General features: G+C 45.8%; 1 protein-coding gene and 1 non-coding gene across 3 annotated transcripts; both read left to right on the top strand.

Moving 5' to 3' along the window:
- The first annotated feature begins 3,266 nt into the window (after positions 1 to 3,266).
- LOC138097775 (U6 spliceosomal RNA) lies at positions 3,267 to 3,371 on the top strand. The gene has a single exon (XR_011146517.1). It is a non-coding gene; the product is annotated as a U6 spliceosomal RNA (small nuclear RNA).
- A 1,458-nt stretch (positions 3,372 to 4,829) lies between these two features.
- On the top strand, positions 4,830 to 20,355 carry NARS1 (asparaginyl-tRNA synthetase 1). Of its 2 annotated transcripts, none has more exons than XM_068993705.1 (15): positions 4,830 to 4,934; positions 6,037 to 6,119; positions 7,582 to 7,647; positions 7,748 to 7,840; positions 7,924 to 8,013; positions 8,939 to 9,017; positions 10,029 to 10,099; positions 11,487 to 11,573; positions 13,067 to 13,288; positions 13,396 to 13,595; positions 13,986 to 14,121; positions 15,781 to 15,894; positions 17,945 to 18,076; positions 18,363 to 18,494; positions 19,245 to 20,355. In XM_068993705.1, the coding sequence occupies exons 1-15, from the start codon at positions 4,892 to 4,894 to the stop codon at positions 19,374 to 19,376; spliced, it is 1,680 nt and encodes a 559-aa protein (XP_068849806.1). In that variant the 5' UTR covers positions 4,830 to 4,891; the 3' UTR covers positions 19,377 to 20,355. The 2 variants fall into 2 exon arrangements, with proteins under 2 accessions (XP_068849806.1, XP_068849807.1); XM_068993706.1 differs by having other exon boundaries at positions 4,873 to 4,934; positions 6,040 to 6,119.
- Positions 20,356 to 21,096: the final 741 nt, after the last annotated feature.

The raw sequence follows: 21,096 nt of genomic DNA, 5'->3' as shown, positions 1-21,096 counted from the left end.
TTAAGCTTTTTTTTTTTTGGACTGCTTGACCGATTCGTTAACTAGCAAACAATTAACCTCCCCTCCCCGCTTCCCCCGACCCCATTCCCGGCCCAGGGACGGGGAAACGTGCCCGAGAGATGCTCACAGGGATTTTCGCCTCTTCCCTCTCCGAAACTGTTTCGAGGAGCAAACAAACCGAGCGCAAGAGGCAGCTCTAATGAGCCTTGTGAGTAAGTTCGGAAACAGCGCGCCGAGAGCGTCGCCCCGAGGACACCATGAGGCCCCGCCTTCCCGCCGCACCTGGGCGGTGCGCGCGCACCCGGGAAAGCGCGCCCAGGGGTGGGAGCGCGGATGTGCCCGCAGACAGCATGGCGGCTCCGGCGTCAGGATCCCGGAGCGCAAGCCGGCGGCCGGCTACGGTGGCCCGCGGGGGCCCTGTTAGTGTTAGAACGCTGACCCCCCCCCGCTTTGGCTCCTAGTGGAGCGAAGGGGATTTCCACCCAGGGATCAGAAGAACCCTGAGCGGGCGCGGGGACGGAACAGCCAGGACCACCAGAGGAGGGCACCCCCAGCTGGCCACAGTCGGAGGAAGAGAGAAGAGCAAGGCCATTCATTGAATTCCTTCATTCCCTCGTGAGCACCGACAAACTTCGGTTAGGACTCTTTTCCGCGATGCTGTAGGGAAGTTCTGTTTCCGGAGAGACAGGCTGGGCGAAACCAGTCTGTCCAGCAGCTAGTTATCAAGCACTTACTGAGTGTAAGGCTCTGTGCTAAGTGCCCCCAGAACGTATGAGCCCCTTGTCACTCTTCATTGAGTGTGTTCCCTGGTTAGAGAAGACGCTATGTACTGTGGAGATGGACAGGGCATATCCTAAGTGCACAGATGCTGGCCCTGTAGGCAGGGAGGGTACATCCTGTCTGGACGGTGACTCGCTCTATAGTTGATGGGCATGTTGCTTCCTCTTTTGGGGGTTAAAGGGCTTCCCTGGTGGCTCAGATGGTAAAGTGTCTGCCTGCAGTACTGGAGACCTGGGTTTGATCCCTGGGTCGGGAAGATCCTCTGGAGATGAAAATGGCAACCCACTCCAGTATTCTTGCCTAGAAAATTCCATGGACAGAGGAGCCTGGTAGGCTACAGTCCATGCGGTCACAACGAGTCGGACACAACTGAGCGACTTCACTCACCCTGGGGGTTAAATGCAATTCACCAGCCACCAGTGGGACACAGGGTCACCTCAAAGGTTAGTGTCCCATCAAGTCCGCAAATGATGCTTTTGAACTGTGGTGTTGGAGAAGACTCTTGAGAGTCCCTTGGACTGCAAGATCAAAGCAGTCAATCGCAACGAAAACCAGTCCTGAATATTCATTGGAAGGACTGATGCTAAAGCTGAACCTCCAATACTTTGGCCACCTGATGTGAAGAACTGACTCATTTGAAGAGACCCTGATGCGAACGATTGAAGATGGGAGGAGAAGGGGCTGACAGAGGATGAGATGGTTGGATGGCATCACTGACTCGATGGACATGAGTTTGAGTAAGCTCCAGGAGTTGGTGATGGACAGGGAAGCCTGGCATGCTTCAGTCCATGGGGTCCCAGAGTTGTATACGACTGAGTGACTGACGTCTTCAAAGTCAGTTTCCATTGTTGTCAGCTGGGTCCTCTGTAGTGGTAATCAGCCAGCCAGTTCAGCCCTGATGAAAGCCCATGTAGTTGAACCCACTCATAGCCTCCGGCCTGTTACTGTAGCCACTCTGTGTATGGTTTCTTTGAACAAGCACTGGGGGACTTGGAGGGTGGGGAAGGGAAAGCCAACATCCACAGTTTACAAAGACTCCTCTCCACCAAATGCCTTCTAAGGGGTGTTTATATGGAACAAGGTATCTTCACATTACGAGTCCATTCAGAAAAATTCATCCACATACCTCCCCACCGGACCACCATACCTAACCTCTAATCTTGTTCCTTCTAAGCCCGATTAACTGGTCAACCCTTTAGCCAGTGTCCATCAGTCCCTCATGCTACCTCTATGCACCTAAGTAGTAAGCCAGTCATCCACTGAGAGTTCTAGCATCTGAGACAACTCCCATTTGAAACTTTTTAAAAACTATATCTTTATTTTTGATTTTATCTATTTATTGGCTGCACTGCACAGCATGTGGCATGTCCCTGACCAGGGATCAAATCGGTGCCCCGTGCGTTGGAAGCACAGAGTTTTAACCACTGGACGGCCAGGGACATCCCACCTCTGTCTTTTCAGAGCCGCACCTGAACAAGGCTGTAATACTGGCTTGTGCCAGCCTATTAGGCACATGTCAGAGACTGGATGTGTGGAAATCCCGAGTCTGTGGGTGTGGCTTGGGGAAGAGGCAACAGTGCCATCAAAGCAGGTGCTCTGGGAATCTTCAGGCCCAGTCTTACAGACACACTTTCTTTCCTCTTTACGGTGAGATATCTCTGTGTGCACCAATTTTATGGATCAGATGACACTCAATTCATGAAGGACAGTTCAGATGACAGCCTGTGGCCTTCAGGTGAAGGTGCAGCCAGCCTGCCATGAAGGAGCTGGAGCAGGAAGTACCCGAGCTCACCCCATCCCTGCCAGTGCTCCCCACTGGCTACATCCACCCAAAAGACAAGAGAGCCCATTGATGTGTCTACATGAGCCAGCCTCTGGGGTCTCCGTGCAGGATGAAGAGGACAAATTCACTGATTGGGCTGTGATGGCAGCCTCTAAGATGGCCCCCACTTACCTCCGCCCCCTGGAATTCACCCCCTGTGTAGTCTTCTCCCATATTGTAGTAGGGCTGGTCTGTGCGACCAGTTAAAATACAGCAGAAATGATGAAATGTCATTCGTTGGTTGGGTTATGAAAAGGCACTACAGTCTGGGTTTTAGTTGCTGTGGCATGAAGCTTCCTAAGATGGTCCTGGGATCCCTGCCACCTCCTGGGATTCATGCCCTGGTGTACAACTCCTTTCCTGGAGTGTAGGCTGGACCAAGTGACTCAAATCTAAGGAACAGGATATGCAAAAGGGATGGGAAACCAAGGACCGTGGCTTCCATCTGGCCTGCACACTCTCTTGCCTTCTTGCTCGCTTGCTATGATGAAGAACACTGCCCACTGGAAAAGCCTTCGTGGCAAGGAGCTGAGGGAGACCTCCGGCCAAGAGCCTGCGAAGAACTGAGGCCCTGAGTCCAACAGCCTGAGAAACTGAGGAGGCTGACAGCAACAGGGGCGTGTGGGAAGAGCATCACCCAGGTGAGACTTCAGAATCTCAGACTCCGCTCACTTCAGCAGCGTGTCTCCTGAAACTGGAATCGTAGCAGAGATTAGCATGGTCCCTGTACGAAGATGGCACACACATCTGTGAAGTGTTCTGTATTTTTGTGTTATCTCACAACAACTTTCATCACAAACTGCTAAAAAACAATCTTAAATGAGCTCCAGATGACACCTCGATGGCAGCCTTTTTAGAGACCCAGCGTCTGAGGCCCCAGCTAAGCCTTGCCCAGATTCCCGGTCCACAGGCAGTGAGAGAAAATGACTGTTGCCTGCAGTTTGGGGGTGATTTATTCTACAATATAGAATATAGGCAACCAATACAGTCTCGCTGCCTCTATCCCTCCCTCCACTTACTTCTGGGGAAATTCAGCTGTCCTGTCATTGAGGAGCCCACCTGACATGAAACCACAGCCACCTGCCAAGAGCCAGATCCTCACCTACCCAAGCCACCAGGTGACTGCAGCCCCTGGTTTAGAAGAGACCCTGGGTCTGAATACCACCCACCCCCCATCCACTCCCCAGTGCTTCAGCCTCAGAAGCTACCTGAGATAATACATTTATCTTATGGCTGTAGGCAACTAATGCATGGGCAAAAGCATTCAACAAAGAGGGAAAGGGGAAAGTCCATGAAACTGGGTGAAATATTCTTAAAGTCATCTGGTTTATAATTTTGATAGACTCTGAGCCTACCTATGGATTTATTTTCATAACCAAAGTATGTTTTCCTTTGACTCAGAGACAAACTCTGGTATACCAGTAAGTTGAGAATGATGACCCTAGCCACCCTTTATTTACTACCCGTGACTGCTGGGCCCTGAACTTATTCATCCTTCATAAACAGGGAGATTGAAGTTTAGGTTAGCACATTCAGCTGTAGTCACATAGCAACAGGCAGAACCAGAATTCCAGATCTGAAGGTCCAGTTCTTCTTCATGTAGGGCAGAAACCAACACAACGTTGTAAAGCAATTATCCTCCAATTTAAGATAATTAAATACACACTATAATCCAAGTGACACTGAATTACATTCCTAAATTCATTGAAGCTAGAAAGTTAAAGGGTCTTCCTGTTCAAGGTAGGCAATGAATGGGAGAGAGGACTACCTCCGCCCCAGCTCGCGGCTGATGACGACATGAGTCGTCATCAATTTGATGACATAAATTCCACTCCAGGATCTGAGGATCTGGGATGAACCCCTGGGTCTGGTTACCAGGAGGGCCTGACCGCGCCCACAGCAGGGGTAGGGGTGGGGCGGAACTAGGAGACTCATCAGGGAAGTTGGGGAGATGGAGGCCGGAGGGACTGGGACTACAGCGCTGCCCGAGGTGTCTCGGGGCCAAGGAAACCCCGGGCGAGACTGTGGCCCCTCGAGTCCCCAGCGCAGCCGGAAGGGAGTGGGTAGCCTGGAGGCGGCGCCGGAACCGGAAGTTGCCTGTGCCTGAACCGAAGATGGCGGCTGCAGCGCCGCGCGCCCTAGCTCCGTAACCTCCCGTAACCAATGGAGCCGCGACGCCAGGGTGACTTACGGCGACGGCTTCTGCGCGACGTTCGATGATGCAACCTCCGAGCTGAGGAGCTGCCGGCGCACTCCGCGGGGAGACCAGGTGGCTGCGTGTTGGCGGCGATGTCCTTGGAGGTGGTCAGGGCGGCCGCAGGGATGGTGCTCGGTGAGTGAGGCCCGGGGTCCGGGGGGGTGTGAGTGGCGCCCCTGCCGCGGGCCGCCCCCGCGTTCCGGCCGAGTATAGCTGTCAGCGCTGCGCGCGCGGATGGAGGCAGGCGGGGAGGGCGGGCCGGGCCGGGCTTCTCCCCGGCGCCGCAGGCTCCCCGCGCGGCCCCGCTGAAGGAAAGCCCGCGATTCAGCCCAGAGAGGCCCGGGCAGATCTCAGGGCCGCCCCCGAGTGTGTGCGTTTTCCGAGTGACCCTCAGGAGACGACTCGAGAATGCCTGTCTCGCTCACCCTCGTTTATGTGGGGAGGGCCTGGGAGGCCATCTGGTGCAGTAGGCGAAGGAGAGATGTAGGATCCGAAGTGATGTCTCTGCCCGCTCACAGTTGCGAGGCCTTTGTGCAATTCGGAGCTTTTTTTTACTTTCGGAGCTTTTGGTTTCCTTTAAAGGCCAGAGGAAACTGATGTTTATTTTGATTTTCTGTGCTCTGGCACCAGGATATCCGATTTATATATTTCATCCTCAGTACTTCAAGATATGGGTATCGTTTCCCTCATTTTACCGGCTCAGAAACAAGCCCAGAAGGGTTAAGTGAACTCTCCAGGGTCCCTGGCTGTTAAAGTGCAACATCCCAATTGGACAGTCTGGCCAATTACAAAGCCCTTGCTTTGTTGTTGGGATTCAAGTAGATATTAATGGAAGCAGTATCACAAAGGAAAATGATCAAAGTTCATTTTGAAAAGCCAAATTTGACCAGTCTCTTCTTATGGAATGGATGTCCTTGGAGAGGGGAGTGGGAAAATAAACTGATACAATTTCTTTTGGACTTTGATACATTTTTTAAATTAAAGAAAATCTAAGTATCTTTTGGCTGCGCATGGCATGTGGGATCTCAGGGATCCCGGAATGGAACTCGCACCCCCTGCACTGGCAGCGTGCTGTCCTAACCACGGGACCAGCAGGGAAGTCCCTGGAATTTAATAATTTTCACTGATCAGATACATGTTCTGTTTACAAAGATAAAGAATGGATAAAGTAGCTGCAGTATGAGGTGACTGATAATTATTGACCAGACGAGTAACTTACTCTCTTTTTGTAAAACAGCAGAACTATATGTCTCCGACCGAGAGGGAAACGATGCTACTGGTGATGGAACCAAGGAGAAACCCTTTAAAACAGGCCTTAAGGTAGTGCCTCTTCCTCATTAGGAAACGACTTTGTATTTATTAATGACTTCTGCCAGTTCTTATATGACTTGTCAGGAGTTTTATCTCAAGTACTAGATTTGAAGAGAGCTTTCCGAAAAGGGCAAGTAAGGGGTGTATACACGTATGTAGCTTTAAGGGTATTAGATGCCGTATGCCTAAAGTTATTTGAACTTCCTTTTTCGGAGGGGTGTGGGGACATACGCCTTGAGGCTTGTGGGATCTTTAGTTCTCAGGCCCTTGGCAGTGAAAGCACCAAGTCCCTAACCACTGGATTATCAGGGAATTCCCCTTGAACATTTTTAATAGGTGTCTTCTTTTCTTCCTTACCATCAGCATTGCATCTTGGAATTTTTCTCTCCATTGAGTCAAATGATCAGTTTTTTAATTCTTACAGAAATAAAAATTATCTTCCCGTATTCATACTGAGTTTATTCCAAACATTTCTTCCAAACTGACTCCTCAGAGTTCTCTTGGTGAAGTTATCACTTGAATCCAGGTGTGACCTTGAACTGCATCAGTACAGACTGTCAGGTGGTAAATCAAGCCTTAGTGATTCACAGACATCTTACAAAGTCTGACTGCTACAAGGAGAAGCTGAACTCTGTTGGATGTTTCCAAAAGATCCAGGTTCCCTCCTCCTCGCTAGCAGTAATTGAGTTGAGACTGGCATTCAATCAAGAAGAAAAGTATTTTTCAGGTTTGGAAACTAGATCTTTAGAAAAGGTTGGTTTTCATAAGCTTCAGATGTTACACTAGAGACAACAACTCATTACGTTTCTTGATTGATGATAATTTAGGAGCAGATTTGAAGGAATGTTTGAAGCAATTAATGAAATACTTATTTTTTACATACTTCCAACCACCAATTTTTTAAGAAAAGAATATAAACTATAAGATATCAAATGATACAGTGATATCAGATATGTTCCAGTATATCTGCAAAGGTTGAAAAGGGGTACATATTCTACACATAGGGATTTTTCCAGTTAAATAAAACCTAGCCTTCTGCGTCCCCGACCATCGTGTTGTTGAGAGTTTCTGAGATGACTCGCCTGGATCCTTCGTGAGGATTAAGCATCTGGAGCTGCTCTGCAGCTGGCCTCTGCTGTCAGCTGTCCCTTCAGTTGTCAGTATACTTCCTGCAGGTCCCTGTGGCCTCTTAAAATTCACTGCTTCTTGTTCACTAGTATGGGGAACTGTATACTGTGTAAAATGACTTTGCTAGAATCGTTCAGGAAAGGATGTCTACTTTAAGGACAGTCTTAATACGTTCAGCCGTGCCTTCTATCCACATTGACCTTTGGCTGGTGGGGTCTTCATGTTTTCTTCTGGGCTCTTGATAATGTTCTAGGTGATGGAAGTTACTTCGTGAGTCAGGTGTTATCTTAATTTTAAACACTGCATGATGTTAAAGGAATGTCCTTTTTCTCCCTTCCCCAAGGCTTTGATGACAGTTGGAAAAGAACCCTTTCCTACCATTTACGTAGATTCACAAAAAGAAAATGAGGTAAGGTAAACCCAAAACTTTATAGAATTTGATTTTGTGAAGAAGTTTTCGTTAGAATACAGAGGTCTGGAAAACACTACCCGTCTGTTTACCTCTCCAGAGGTGGGATGTTATTTCTAAGTCCCAGATGAAGAACATTAGGAAGCTGTGGCACAGAGAGCAGATGAAGAGTGAGTCCCGGGAGAAGAAAGAGGTGAGCAGTGAGTGCTCTGTGAACGTTTTCCAGTTCAGGACACCAGATGCCATGTTAACAGATTGCCCATTTACTAAAACTAGGCCGAAGACAATTTGCGAAGAGAGAAGAACCTGGAAGAAGCAAAGAAGATTACCATTAAAAATGACCCAAGTCTTCCAGAGCCGAAATGTGTGAGTGTGATGCAGGTTGTTTCACATGGTGGGCCCACGGGTCACGCTGTCACTTTCTGTGTCTGAGGAGCGTGCTGCCTCCTCTGGTCTTTGCACTCCTCGTCTTTTCTTTCAGAAGGGAGAGAGAGCGGGTAACGCTGGAGAGTTGTGAGTCTGGTCCTTGCGGGGCTCACTTTTTTGAGTAATCGCTGTGTTGAACACATTCTGTCCCCACTGAAAGCTGGCAGCCCTGGCATCTGGGCCTGGTGGGCTGTGGATCTCAGTCACGTGATTTTACCCTTCCTGGGGGCAGTTCCCTCACCGTAAAAGGAAGAGGTTGAAATCCATGATTCTCATGACCTCTTAAGAGAAAAAGGTTTTTGTGATTTTTTTTTTTTAAATTGGATTATATCTATGTTCTTTCTAGAAGAGAATAGTTATTATTGCTGCTGAATTGTCTAGTTATTATTGCTGCTGAATTGTCGTGTTTTTCTTGCTTCCTTAGTGAGGGAGCTGTGAGCTTGGCCACACCCGCCAGACCCTTCCTCCGCTCCCCTCCGTCCCCGGATGAAAAGCCAGCCTTGGTAGCTTCCACCTCCCAGGGTGGCAGGAGGGTCTGGGAGGTCAGGGAAGGGGCTCTGCATGGACTAGGGTTGTTGCTGCCATGAATTTTATTGATCTGTTGACTTTATATAGCAATATCTGAAGTTCTGGGTGTTTCTCACAGCCAGTTTTGCTCTAAGAGAAAGAAGACTTGGATTTTTGTTTTTAACCCCTCTGGTATGGTGAGATTTTCTGGCTCTGACCTGCGGTAGAGTGGCTATCTGCAGTTTTACTTCAGTTGTGGTTTTTTAACACCTTACTGCCACCCATCCGATATTCGTGACAAAGTTGGTATGTGATGAATGACATGCTGGGTCAAACGTTATTTACTTTAATTTGACAGGTGAAGATTCGGGAACTAGAAGGATATAGAGGCCAAAGGGTAAAGGTGTTTGGCTGGGTCCACAGGCTGCGTAGACAAGGTAACTGGCAGAGTTGAACTTTTCTCTCTCTTTAATTTTCAATATCCCTAGTACAATATTGTCAAGTAATTAGCTTCCAATTAAAATAAATAAACTTATATTTTTTAAAAAGGCACACAAAAAAGTTTAAGATTCATTCTTTTCAATATAAATATTTAGACAAATCAAGAAATAAAATGGCATGTACTATAAAAAAATTTTTTTTTCACTATCCCTAGTCTTAAATGAAGAATATAAGAAAAAGCATTTACTTGAGGGTATTTTTGTTTGGGAATGCTAGCTCTTTAAAGGAAACAATGATTTATATCCTTAGGTCATTCTTTCAGTACAGCTATTGAAAGTTTAAAAATTTAAATGTTGCTTAACTGTATTGGATACAATCAGTTGTATCCTTTCATCCTGGATACAGTGATCAGGAGGTATCCAGGAAATGTTTGCTGAACTGCCCTGAATTATGTAATGGAAAGCAGGGGGTGCGCTACCGAAAGTGCAGAGCCAAACTTCACTGGTGTCTGCTGCTGAGCTTAGGATTAGCATATTTGTACTTGGTCCTGATGTTTTGCTTTCTCTTTTTATTATTATTATGTTTTTGCATGTCGTTTATTGTAAGTGGTTATCAAATCCTTCATAAAAGAAGAAACGGGGCATAAAAAGCCACGAGCGGTTCTGTGTGGCAGTGTGTATCACCCTCCAGGGACGCACTGTGCCGGGCGCTGCAGGGGACTCGGGGGTGAAGGAGACGCAGTCCCTCAACTCACATGTTTACGGCCTTGCTTTCCCGTGATGCTGTGGGTCAGGAGGCTTGCGTAGGGTTTGAAAATGCAGAAAAGAATGTGAAATACTTTCCAGATTCTGAGTAGTGACACTACTTCAAAGGAACAGGGCCCCGTAGGAGGTTTGAATTTTCCACATTTAAACTTGGCAGTTCCTTCATATATGATTAAATTATGAGAAAGTGCTTTCAGGTGCCTCAAGAACAATCCGGCTAAACGTCCTCTTTCTCATTTTTAGGAAAGAATTTAATGTTTCTGGTGTTGCGGGACGGTACGGGTTTTCTCCAGTGTGTCTTGTCAGATGATTTGGTAAACATTTTCTCATATTTACGATGGCTGAATATTTGATTTTTTTCAATAGGTTCCTTTATTGTTAGTTTAGGGAATTTGGGCATCTGGAACTGTTATTGTGGGGAATTTCAAACATCTCAAAAATGGAATAGCGGGAGGAAACCTCCCAGGCTTCTCTGTCAGCCCAGTAATGTCTCAGTTGGGCTGCTGCGACTGAGTGCCGTAAACTGGGGGGCGTGGTGACAACAGAAGGTTATTTCTCACGGTTCTCGTGGTTGGAAGTCCAGATCAAGGTGCTGGCGTGGTCAGGTTCTGGTGAGAGCCCTCTTCTGGGTTGCAGACTGCCCACTTCCTGTTTTATCCACATCCTCAACTTGCAGAGAAGGGAAAGCATTAATCCCACTCATGAGGGCCCCACCCTCATCCTCTGATGTAATCCTAACCTACAACAAAGGCCCCACCTCCTAACAGCATCACCTGGCAGGAAAGGGTTTCAACATAGGGATTTGGGAGGGATACACATTAAATCTTTAATTTAAATCTTCTCACTAATATATTACCAATTCTGCTTTGCTCTCCCCCCCCCCACCCTTTTATCTCCCAGACATCATATTTCATGGAAACATACTTGCATATGCTTCCCCAGGAAGAAATATTTTTAATATAATCACACTACCATTATCACACCCCTCCCCCCAAAAATATCCAGTTAGATTCATAATGTCTTTTTACAGTTGGTTACTTTGAATGAGGGTCAGAAGAGCTACATGTTGCCTTTAGCTGATAATGTCTCTGAAATCTCTCTCAATCTATAGCAGTTCTCCCCTTTCATTCTCTTTTCTCCACTGCATTCCCCCATCCAGTTATTGGAAAAAATTGGGTCATTTGTCCTGTAGCACTTGTCACATTCTGGATTTGGTCGATTGCATCATAAGGTGTAAATGTTCCTCTATCCTTTGTGTTTCTTGTGAGCTGGAGGTTAGGTCTGATCATATTCAGGTCTTGATATAACTACTTCATGGACACAGCTGTCTTCTTTCAGTAACATCACATCACGAATGACATAATTCTAGTCGTCCTTATGATTAGTGGATTCAGGTGCTGATGGCCTGATCCCTCCCTTAAAAAGTTCTTCACTTTTTTAAAGAGACGTGGACTAGTGTATGTGTGCACACACGTGTATACACGTACATGTAGGATGTGTGCACATGTATACACGTACACGTAGGATGTGTGCATTCGTCTGTGTGTGTCTGTATATAGATAAACGTTTGGTTGAATGGCCGTCTTATTTTACTAGTTTTGGACTAGATAACCTGTTTATAAATAACCCCTTTGCCTTCTGTATGGCAGAATATTTTACTGTGAATGTGAGCAGCTGAATTTGAACTTGATCTTTTCGTAGTGTCAGTGTTACAATGGCATTGTCTTGTCCACTGAGAGCAGTGTCGCAGTGTATGGAATGCTGAATCTTACCCCGAAGGGCAAGCAGGTGAGTGTGTGGAGTTTCTGAGAGAAAAGTGATAATCTTGTTGCTCTCCAATGTCTTTTTTTTTTGGAATTTAGCATTATAAATATAAAGATGCGATGCACTTGCTAACTTTAGAGTGCCTTTTCCTTTTCCAGTGAAATATGTGTGCTATACAGCTTGTATGATGTAACAATCTCAGTGATTTTCAGCCTAAAGAATTACTGAATAATCTTCAAGGGCGAGAATAACTTGCTGTTTATGTGTGAATAATTTTTCAGCTAGGTGAAAATAAAATTTCATCTACGGAAAGTGTTTCAGGAAAGAACAGTAATCTAAATTTGAAATTTTTAAAATAGAATTTGAAAGACTCTTTAAAAAACAAACAAATATAACTCTGACAGTCAGAGAGTTGTTTGTTCCCCAGCCAACACACATGTCACCTAGTACCAGCTAAGAGCTGCTGCTGCTGCTAAGTCGCTTAAGTCGTGTCCGACTCTGTGTGACCCCATAAATGGTAGCCCACCAGGCTCCCCCGTCCCTGGGATTCTCTAGGCAAGAACACTGGAGTGGGTTGCCATTTCCTTCTCCAATGCATGAAAGTGAGAAGCGAAAGTGAAGTCACTCAGTCGTGTCTGACTCTTAGCGACCCCATGGACTGCAGCCTACCAGGTTCCTCTGTCCATGGGATTTTCCAGGCAAGAGTACTGGAGTGGGGTGCCATTGCCTTCTCCGAGTTAAGAGCTACTTGTTGGTAATTATTGTTCAAGTAACAACTGTGGTTGGATTTGTCCTTGGGAAAGAAAATAAAGATGACATATTAAGCAGCAGAGGGACCCATGGGGTCCTCCCGCGAGACTAGAAACAACTGATAAAAGAGACTCCCGGAGTCCATGTAAAGAACTTGTGTTAGGAGTGAGTATCTGGCTCAGGTTCACTGGATTTTCCTTGTAAGTAATGCGATTGCACAGCGGAGTGGCTGTCTTGGTGTTTCTTGCTGCCAGTGTTGGGCACCAAGATGGCTATATATTCCACACTGTGTGGCTTCTACATACAAGGCTTTCGATGGGAGTATTAGGGAGGATTGGAATTTTTACTATCTATATGTTCCAGAGAGAAGCATCTCTTAGTAAAACCTTGGTATTTAAGGAATTTTTCAATGTGGATGTTATGTTACTTTTGAATTATTGGGCAAAGGCTGGAAAGATATACTAAAATGTTGACAGTAGTTAGTGGTGACTCCAGGTCATGGGATTATAGTTTATTTTCTAGTTTGTGCTTTTCTGTTTTGTAAAAAAAGTGTGTGTGTGTAAGTGATTTATTCTGAAAGAAATATTAAATCTGTCAATATGAAATTTAATTATTGGGTCTTTGGGTTTAGAAGGGTAGGCTGGTAAAGATAGGTTCTTAGAAATACGAGCTTACTGAAGATGTTGCCACGAGTGAGATTCCCTCACCCTGTACACTTTCTGTCTCCTCCCTCCCTCTCTTCCTCCCCGCCCCGTTTAAAACTGTAGGCTCCGGGGGGCCACGAGCTGAGCTGCGACTTCTGGGAGCTGATCGGGCTGGCCCCCGCGGGAGGCGCTGACAACTTGATCAACGAGGAGTCTGACGTGGACGTCCAGCTCAACAACAGGCACATGATGATCCGGGGCGAGAACATGTCCAAAATCCTGAAGGCGCGCTCCGTGGTCACCAGGTGCTTCAGAGACCACTTCTTCGACAGGGGGTACCATGAAGTAAGTGTGCGCGGGTCGTCCCCTGCAGACGACGCCCTTTCGCGTGTTTGACCTTGAGCCCCGGTGCTCACAAAAGGCCTCTGTTTACCCCTTTCCTGTTGGCATAGATCACTCCTCCAACATTAGTGCAGACACAGGTGGAAGGCGGTGCCACACTCTTCAAGCTCGACTATTTCGGGGAAGAGGCGTATCTGACACAGTCCTCTCAGCTCTACCTGGAGACCTGCATTCCAGCTCTGGGGGACGTCTTTTGCATCGCACAGTCATACAGGGCAGAACAGTCCAGAACACGAAGGCACCTGGCTGAGTATGTGGTTGTCTTTTTGCTTTTGTTTAAAATTTTGTTTTCTGAGAAAACCTGTTCAGAGAAGCAATCTTGGTGGAGGTAAAGTATTAAGAGGTTTTATAAAGGGTACTTGAATGAGTTAATGGAAACTGTCCAAGAAGGTCTACCTCTTAGCTCACGAAGATCTGTTGATTTGCTCTCTCTCGATCCTTTATGTGTTGTGGAATAAACAAGAAATCACTAAGAAGGGGAAAAGGAAGTGGGGTGGGCTAAAACTAGTTTGCAGAGTTGGGAGTTGGTTAGCACGGTGGGAGTTTTATTTTTCTGGACAGTTTCCCAGCGTTAAGATTCTTGCCTGAGAGAAACTTAGTGGAAAGAAGGGCTGTTCTGAGCTAGTGTCGTGTTCCTCAGATACACTCATGTGGAAGCCGAGTGTCCTTTCCTGACCTTCGAGGAACTCCTGAACCGCCTGGAGGACTTGGTGTGTGACGTGGTCGATAGAGTCCTGAAATCACCCGCAGGAAGCATAGTGTGCGACCTCAACCCGGTAGGTCTGCTGTTGTTTGGAGACATGAAATGAGGGCTCTGTTTCAGCAAGGTCCACATTCTTGATTTTTATAGATTTAGTAGCTTCGTGAGCTTTGAAATAAATGACTGGTTTTTTGAATTATAATTGATATATAACATATTACTTTTAGGTCACACCATAGTGCCATGATATATATATGTATGTATTAGAAAATGGGGCTTCCTGGTGGTCCAGTGGTTGAGGGCCCACCTGCCAGTGCCGGGGACACAGGTTCGATCCCCGGCCTGGGAGGGTTCCATATGCCTCAGGGCTACTGGGCCTGCGCACCACAGCTACTGAAGCCCATGTGTGCTAGGCCTGTGCCCCCCAACGAGAGAGGCCACCACAGTGAGAAGCCTGCACACCGCAACGCAGACCCAGCGCAGCCACAAATGAATAAGATTTTAAAAAATAGAAGATGACCTGCATGCCACACCTATTTACAGCTTTTTTCTTGTGATGCAACCTTTCAAGAGCCTTTCCTGTCAATTTTCAAATTTATAATACAGTGTTATTGATTATAGTCACCATGTCATACATTACATCCTATTGGGACTTAACCTCTTTTATACCTGGAAGTTTGTACTTTTTGATTCCCTTCACCCATTTCAAGACTGATATTTTAAAGACTAAAATTGGATACTAGTCATCGCCAATAATTTCATAGTGTTTTAACTTACATAGAAAGTTGGTATGTGTTTTCCATTTTTAGGGATGTTCAGTTTTGGGGGGGTTTTTGACTGCACTGTGTGGCTTGTGGGATCTTAGTTCCAGCTGGATGCTTGGCAGTAGAAATGCAGAGTCCTAACCACTGTACTGCCAGAGAATTCCCCGAGTTTCTTTTAAGTCTGAAAGAATTTTTTTTAATGTTTAAAAATAGCTTTTATTTCTTAAAAGTTAACATGGCATAATAGGAAACCAAAAAAACTCAGGATGCAGAAAACAAAGTCATTCATCGTCACAAGCAGTTTACGTTTGACAAGCCCTTCTAGCTCTTACGTGTGTGTTTTCACAACTAAGCATCCATTTTTATGTAATTAAGATCATACTGTTACGTGTCATACTGTTTCACACATCATGAATACTTACCATTTCAAAGTCCCAAAGCTATGAGTATTTTGATAAACAAGAATGCACTACACCAGCTCGATCTGGAAGGAAAAAGAATGTAATCCAGCCTTTCTTGGCGACGAGAATTTCAGAAACGACAGAAATGGCAATGGGCCTCTAGATAAAGATTCGGCAGAGTTAGGATTAAAATTCCCTTAATGTTCAATTAAAAATGAGACCTAAATCAACAGAGTACACAAAGTATAACGCTTCTAAGAGGATTCATTATCTGATCCAAACTATTAAAAGTATTAGCAAGGAGGTATGTTTCCATTGAATTAATGACTAAATAGTGTGTTTCTGTAGTACCAAGAAATGCACACACATCAGTGGTTATGCTCAAAGTACAAACATGAACACATCTTCATACCCCCCTCGCTTTATGCTTCTGCTCCCCTGCTGCCAGCGTCAATGAACAAGTCCTGACGTTCATGAAGTAATATCTGTTAGTAACGGTAAATAGCATCTCTTGAAGTGTTCGTGTGAATGGTTTCCTTATATACACCGTGTTTTTCCTTTCTACTGTAGAATTTTAAGCCCCCTAAGCGGCCTTTCAAACGGATGAACTATTCAGATGCTATTGTGTGGCTGAAAGAACACAACGTAAAGAAAGAAGACGGAACTTTCTATGAATTTGGAGAGGTATGGATTCCTCTGTAGTCACTGTGTCAAAGGGAGCTTTATACTTAGGTGGATTGCTGTTCCGGTCACCAGCAATGTCGGAGGCATCTGCTTGTTGTTAAATACATGACAACCACAGACCCCCCTTCTGGGGCTTGTCTGAGGACCCACGGCTCAGTGGGCATAGAGTGGTCCTTGGGGCAGTGCCTTTTCTGTGGTCGTCAGTGCTTATTGGCCAGTCTGTAGCCTTCACAGCCCATCCTTTGTCTCATTCCTCTTCCGCAAGTCCTTGTTCTTACTAGCTCTAGCTGTAATTCTCTCGTCTGGCAGGACACTTCAGAGCGTTGTGAACTTTGAAGTCACGTGCAGAGTGTTGGCATGTGTGTATGCTCGTTTGGGTTTTCTGGAGAAAGTAACTGACTCTTTCAAAAAGGATAAAAAGAGAAAGTGTTAGTCACTCAGTCGTGTCTGGCTCTGTGCTTCCCCGTGGACTGTAGCCCACCAGGCTCCTCTGTCCATGGGATCGCCCAGGCAAGAATACTTCTTCCTCCAAAACAGTGAGTTAAAACTGCTTCTTATGGAGGAGGTCCAAAGAAGAAAATAGCCACTGGTTAAAGTGTAAAACCAGGAGAGAAGGCTTTGATGGGGAAGGTGGCCCAGCGCCTCAGATACAGTGAGCGTGTCTGTCTTGCCCGGGAGCACCCTCCCAGCGCTGTTTGTGGGAATAGGTTATTAACACTATTCCAAACCCACTTCCTTGTGCATTTAACCACTCCTTACATAGTATTTGCAAATCTGTTTTACAAATGAAACATGTGATTTTTGTTTCATTTTTAGAAAGAAATTAGGACAGGGTACTAGGCTTATATAAATTAATTGTTTCATGAATTCGGTTGACCTTGTGTAAAACCAGATTCTGTGCTGAAAACCCGAGCACTGTCACCACCTAGTACAGCAAGCTGGTGGGATTGAGTGGTAAGGACATGAGCCCCACCTCTGTCCTCGCTGCTGAGTAACAGAGGCCAGCGACCCCGCTGTCTGATTCCCCGTCTCTGCCTTGGAGGCAACGTCCGCTTGTAAAGTCAGAGGACTTAGTGAGCTCAGTGCCCGGCAGGCAGTCCTCCGAGCCTGTCAGCATTTTCTCTCCCTGTCAGCGTCATCTCACACATAGGAAGGGGCTAGGGTAGAGCAGAGGTCTCCAGGTCCTGGGACAAGCAGTGAGACCCTTTTCCTGCAGTTACGTTGCACTCTCTACTCTAGTGTGTGAAGAGCTCTCCCCCTCACCTCTCGTTTCCTCTCTGGACTGTAGAGGGCGCAGGGCTCCAGGGCGAGAGCTTGCAAACCACTGTGCCCGGCGATAGGGAGCTCCCGCAGTTCTTAACCTTAAATCAGTCTTGCCCCATTCTTTCCAATCAGTTTTTACCAGGATGAGTTTTTTCATTTTGAACTTGAATTTATGTGTGGTCTACTGAAGGATGCGCGAGCGGAAAGCAGATTAACTTGATTCATCATCGTCTTACTTCTCTTGGCTAACTGCTGCAGGTGTGGTTACATTATAAATTCGACACTGGTTATTTGTCTTACAGTCGTGTCTTAGGACTGTTGAAGGCATGCAGATTTATTGTAACAGGAAAGGAGCGGAGATAACAGAGGAGTTTAAAGATTGGTGTTATTAATAACTTAGTGTGTGTCAATGACGTTGTGAAGCATTTGCTGATTATCTTACACCTTATGGGACCGGGTGGACTGCGTTTGCTTCAGACCCAGATAAAACTGGCCACTGGAAAGGGACAGTGGAGCAGTCTGTCACCCCTGTGTGTGTGTGTGTGTGTGTGTGTGTGTGTGTGTGTTTTCGTTCCTCGTGCGACATGGCGCAAATGTAATGTAGGAAGAGGCAGCTCTGCTTGCAGAGATGGTCCCGTACACCGGCATGGTCATGGGTTATGGGTGGATGTGTGTTCTGGGCTCTGTTGGGTGAGTAAGATGGCAGACTGCCGCTGAATCAGAGAGCTGCTTCTGCCAGGGCGCCTTTCAAGGTCTGGATGTTCATGAAGCCCCTGTCTAACCTCAGGACATCCCGGAAGCTCCAGAGAGACTGATGACGGACACCATCAACGAGCCCATCTTGCTGTGTCGCTTTCCCGTGGAGATCAAGTCTTTCTACATGCAGCGCTGTCCTGAGGACCCCCGCCTCACCGAATCTGTCAGTCTAGGATTCAGACAGTGATTTTGCTTTTGAAGGGTGGCGGGGCGGGGGCGTTGGAATAAGACACAGCTCATAGCAAATATTCTATTATGAATCTTCAGCATTTTAGGAAGTGTTTTCTGCCCTCTGATGGTGTTTAACCTGCCTTGTTGAATTATGGCATTTGAGTCATATTTGCGTTTGGCACGATCATCAGACGCTTTTAGTGATTTCCATTCAAACTCTAGAGCAGTGCCGTGACTGAAAGCCTGGTCGTAACTGTTTTATTTACTCATTCTGAAAGGTCGACGTGTTGATGCCCAATGTTGGTGAGATCGTGGGCGGCTCCATGCGTATCTGGGATAATGAAGAGATCCTGGCAGGTTACAAAAGAGAAGGGATCGACCCCACTCCCTATTACTGGTACACGGATCAGGTAAAAACTTTTATTAAATAAACCCTTTAACGTTTTTTCAATGTAATAGTTTTGTTTAAATTGAAATCGTCAAAAGGGAAGAATTCAGGGTGGAACCTTAGCATGTGAAGGAGCTGTATTCAGTCTCGTGGTTTTAATAATGTGGCATGTGAATATTGCGGGTTTTGTCTTTGGCCACTAATACGTTAACTTAATTTGAAAACCTGTTAACTGCTGGCCTCGCTCGTTGCTACTGAGTTTTTTAAAATGTGTCATCAGATCTTACTAATATCTAGTTGTTCCTTTTTTTCTGATAAACAGACATTAGCTTAATTTGAAGTGTGAAATCTTTTCTTTCTAGGGTGTTAAATGCCTGGTTTATTTTTCATATCCAAGTATTTTTTCCCATGTGGTCCATGAAGGAGTGTAGCTTAAGGGTTGAATTCCTTGTTTATCTTTGGCTGCGCTGGCCATTGTTGCGGGGCACAGGCTTCTCACTGCGGGGAAGCACGGGGTTTAGGGTGTGCATGCCTCAGTAGCTGCGGTGCCCGGGCTTAGCTGCTTCTGAGCACGTGGGATCTTCCCAGACCAGGGACTGAACCCGTGTCCCCAGCACTGGCAGGCAGATTCTCAGCCACTGGATCCCCAGGGAAGTCCAAGGGTTGATCCCTTAACCAGAAGAAGCGGAACTCGTTTTACAGCAGAAAAATTTCACTATTTTAGACAAAATTGTAAACTAAGCCTTTATTCCTCTGTTTCTCTCTCTAACAGAGAAAATATGGCACGTGTCCACATGGCGGCTATGGCCTGGGCTTAGAACGATTCTTAACCTGGATTCTGGACAGATACCACATCCGAGACGTGTGCTTGTACCCTCGGTTTGTGCAGCGCTGCAAGCCATGACCGGTCCCCCCCACCCCCAGAGCTTCAAGGAAAGAACACGGTTCATGGAAGGAACAGACTGCCTCTTAAAAAAGGAGCCAAAATCTTCCCCCCGCTTTTTTTTTTAATTCCACTGGGGTATGTCCATTTCTGTTTTCTCTTTTTTATTCCTGCTACCACAGAAAGCAGTTCAAAACATTTTTAATATCAAGTAACATTGATGTTATCATTTTAAGGAAAAAATACCCATTGAAAAGTTTGGGAGAAACTGTGGCATGTAGCTCTGCAGTTAGGAGTATGTCTCCCCGCTTTATCCCCCTTGAGGTTACAGTCTTTATGTCGCATGTACCACATGTATCATTAAATAATTTTAAATTATGATCTGAGACAGTCCAGTGATTTAATCTCTCTGTTCTTTTAAGTGTAACTGGAATTGTTTTTATTTATATCACTTTATTGTATTAATGAGTTCAACACCTTGGGGAAAAATTGACAATGTGCTGTAAAAATCTACTAGTATTAGAACAGAGCATAAATCAGCAGATAAAGGGATGATATGACTACAGTCTTTTGCATCCATTGTTAATCTTTCCTAAATCTCATAGCTGCTTATAACTCTAAAGCGTACAAATTGGTGTGGAGGAATTTGTAAAAATGGAATTGCCTTAAACAGTTCGAAGTGACAGCAAGTTTTTTGGCACATCAGCGAACAGCTTGCTTTCTCGCATTAGTTTAAACTAAAGAGGCAAGGTGATCTCTCTCTCCTTACTGGTCGTTCCACAGTAATTCAGAACAGAGAAGTTCCCAAAGCGTCTGCAGCTGGCATCTTAAGGACAGCCCTCCGTGGTTGTTGGCGTCACCTCACATACTGTGTCTTTATATCTAATCTCTCCTACCTTATTAACTCTCAGGCTTACTGAATGGCTTCCTTTCAGGTTTGGTTAATTTCTCCCCTCAAATGCATGTCAGTGTATTCTCAATAAGCTCTGTTCCCAGCAATCAATAAATGGACACACATAAAAACTCTTCGCCGACTTAGTTCTTTAAAGCTGAATGTCTCTGTTTCACATTAATTCGTGTCTTTTGTATTTTTAAAATACTTTCCATGATTTGTATACGTGAAATTAGATGTTACTGCATTTAGTAGGTATTACTAAATACATGCTAAGGAAAAGGAAGGTGTTTTTAAAATTAGATGTGGGTGCTAGTTACCTCACTTTCATAATCTTTCTTTGTTTTTCTGGACACATTAAAGTGTATCTCATTTTGCAGTTAAGTGAAATGAAGATGTAAATGGGGGCGTTTGTAGTATATTTGGCCTCTATCTTTAAATAAGAAATACTGGTTAGAATGTGAATGAGCTTTAATTGGATTCAACTAGGCAGTTCACTTGATCAGAGTTTAGGTGAGGAGATTAGACTCATACAGTTTAGTTGCATAAATTGGTCAAGCGTCTTAAATGCTGACAGGAAACAGCGGGGCTAGGTGGGGTAAGGGAGTCAAGGCGATGTCAGACCAGGAGTCCGAGCAGCGAACCTTCGGCACCTGGGCTTGCGCTCCCTTCACTCCGGTTGTCACTGAGACCCGAGCGCCACCCCCCAGCACGTCCCCGCCAAGCGTCCCCCTCTCAGACCCCCGGGCTCTGAGTTCTGCTCTGGCAGAACTCATCTCGTGGCTCTTTCCCGCCCATAACCTCTTCCTTCTGTGTGATTCTCACACCAGCAACCCTTGCACCTTGGGT

This window comes from Capricornis sumatraensis, chromosome 21 (assembly GCF_032405125.1).
Source record: "Capricornis sumatraensis isolate serow.1 chromosome 21, serow.2, whole genome shotgun sequence".
In the NCBI taxonomy this organism is placed as follows: domain Eukaryota; kingdom Metazoa; phylum Chordata; class Mammalia; order Artiodactyla; family Bovidae; genus Capricornis; species Capricornis sumatraensis.
Note: the sequence above shows the minus strand (reverse complement) of the source record. Positions and strands in the feature narration are given on the sequence as shown.

Excerpts from the sequence above, each read along its gene's own strand:
- NARS1 (XM_068993705.1), top strand. The coding sequence starts at position 4,892 with ATGTCCTTGGAGGTGGTCAGGGCGGCCGCAGGGATGGTGCTCG. Across the intron at positions 7,841-7,923 it reads AGTCCCGGGAGAAGAAAGAG|GCCGAAGACAATTTGCGAAG; the intron begins GTGAGCAGTGAG and ends TACTAAAACTAG. Across the intron at positions 14,122-15,780 it reads TAGTGTGCGACCTCAACCCG|AATTTTAAGCCCCCTAAGCG; the intron begins GTAGGTCTGCTG and ends TTTCTACTGTAG.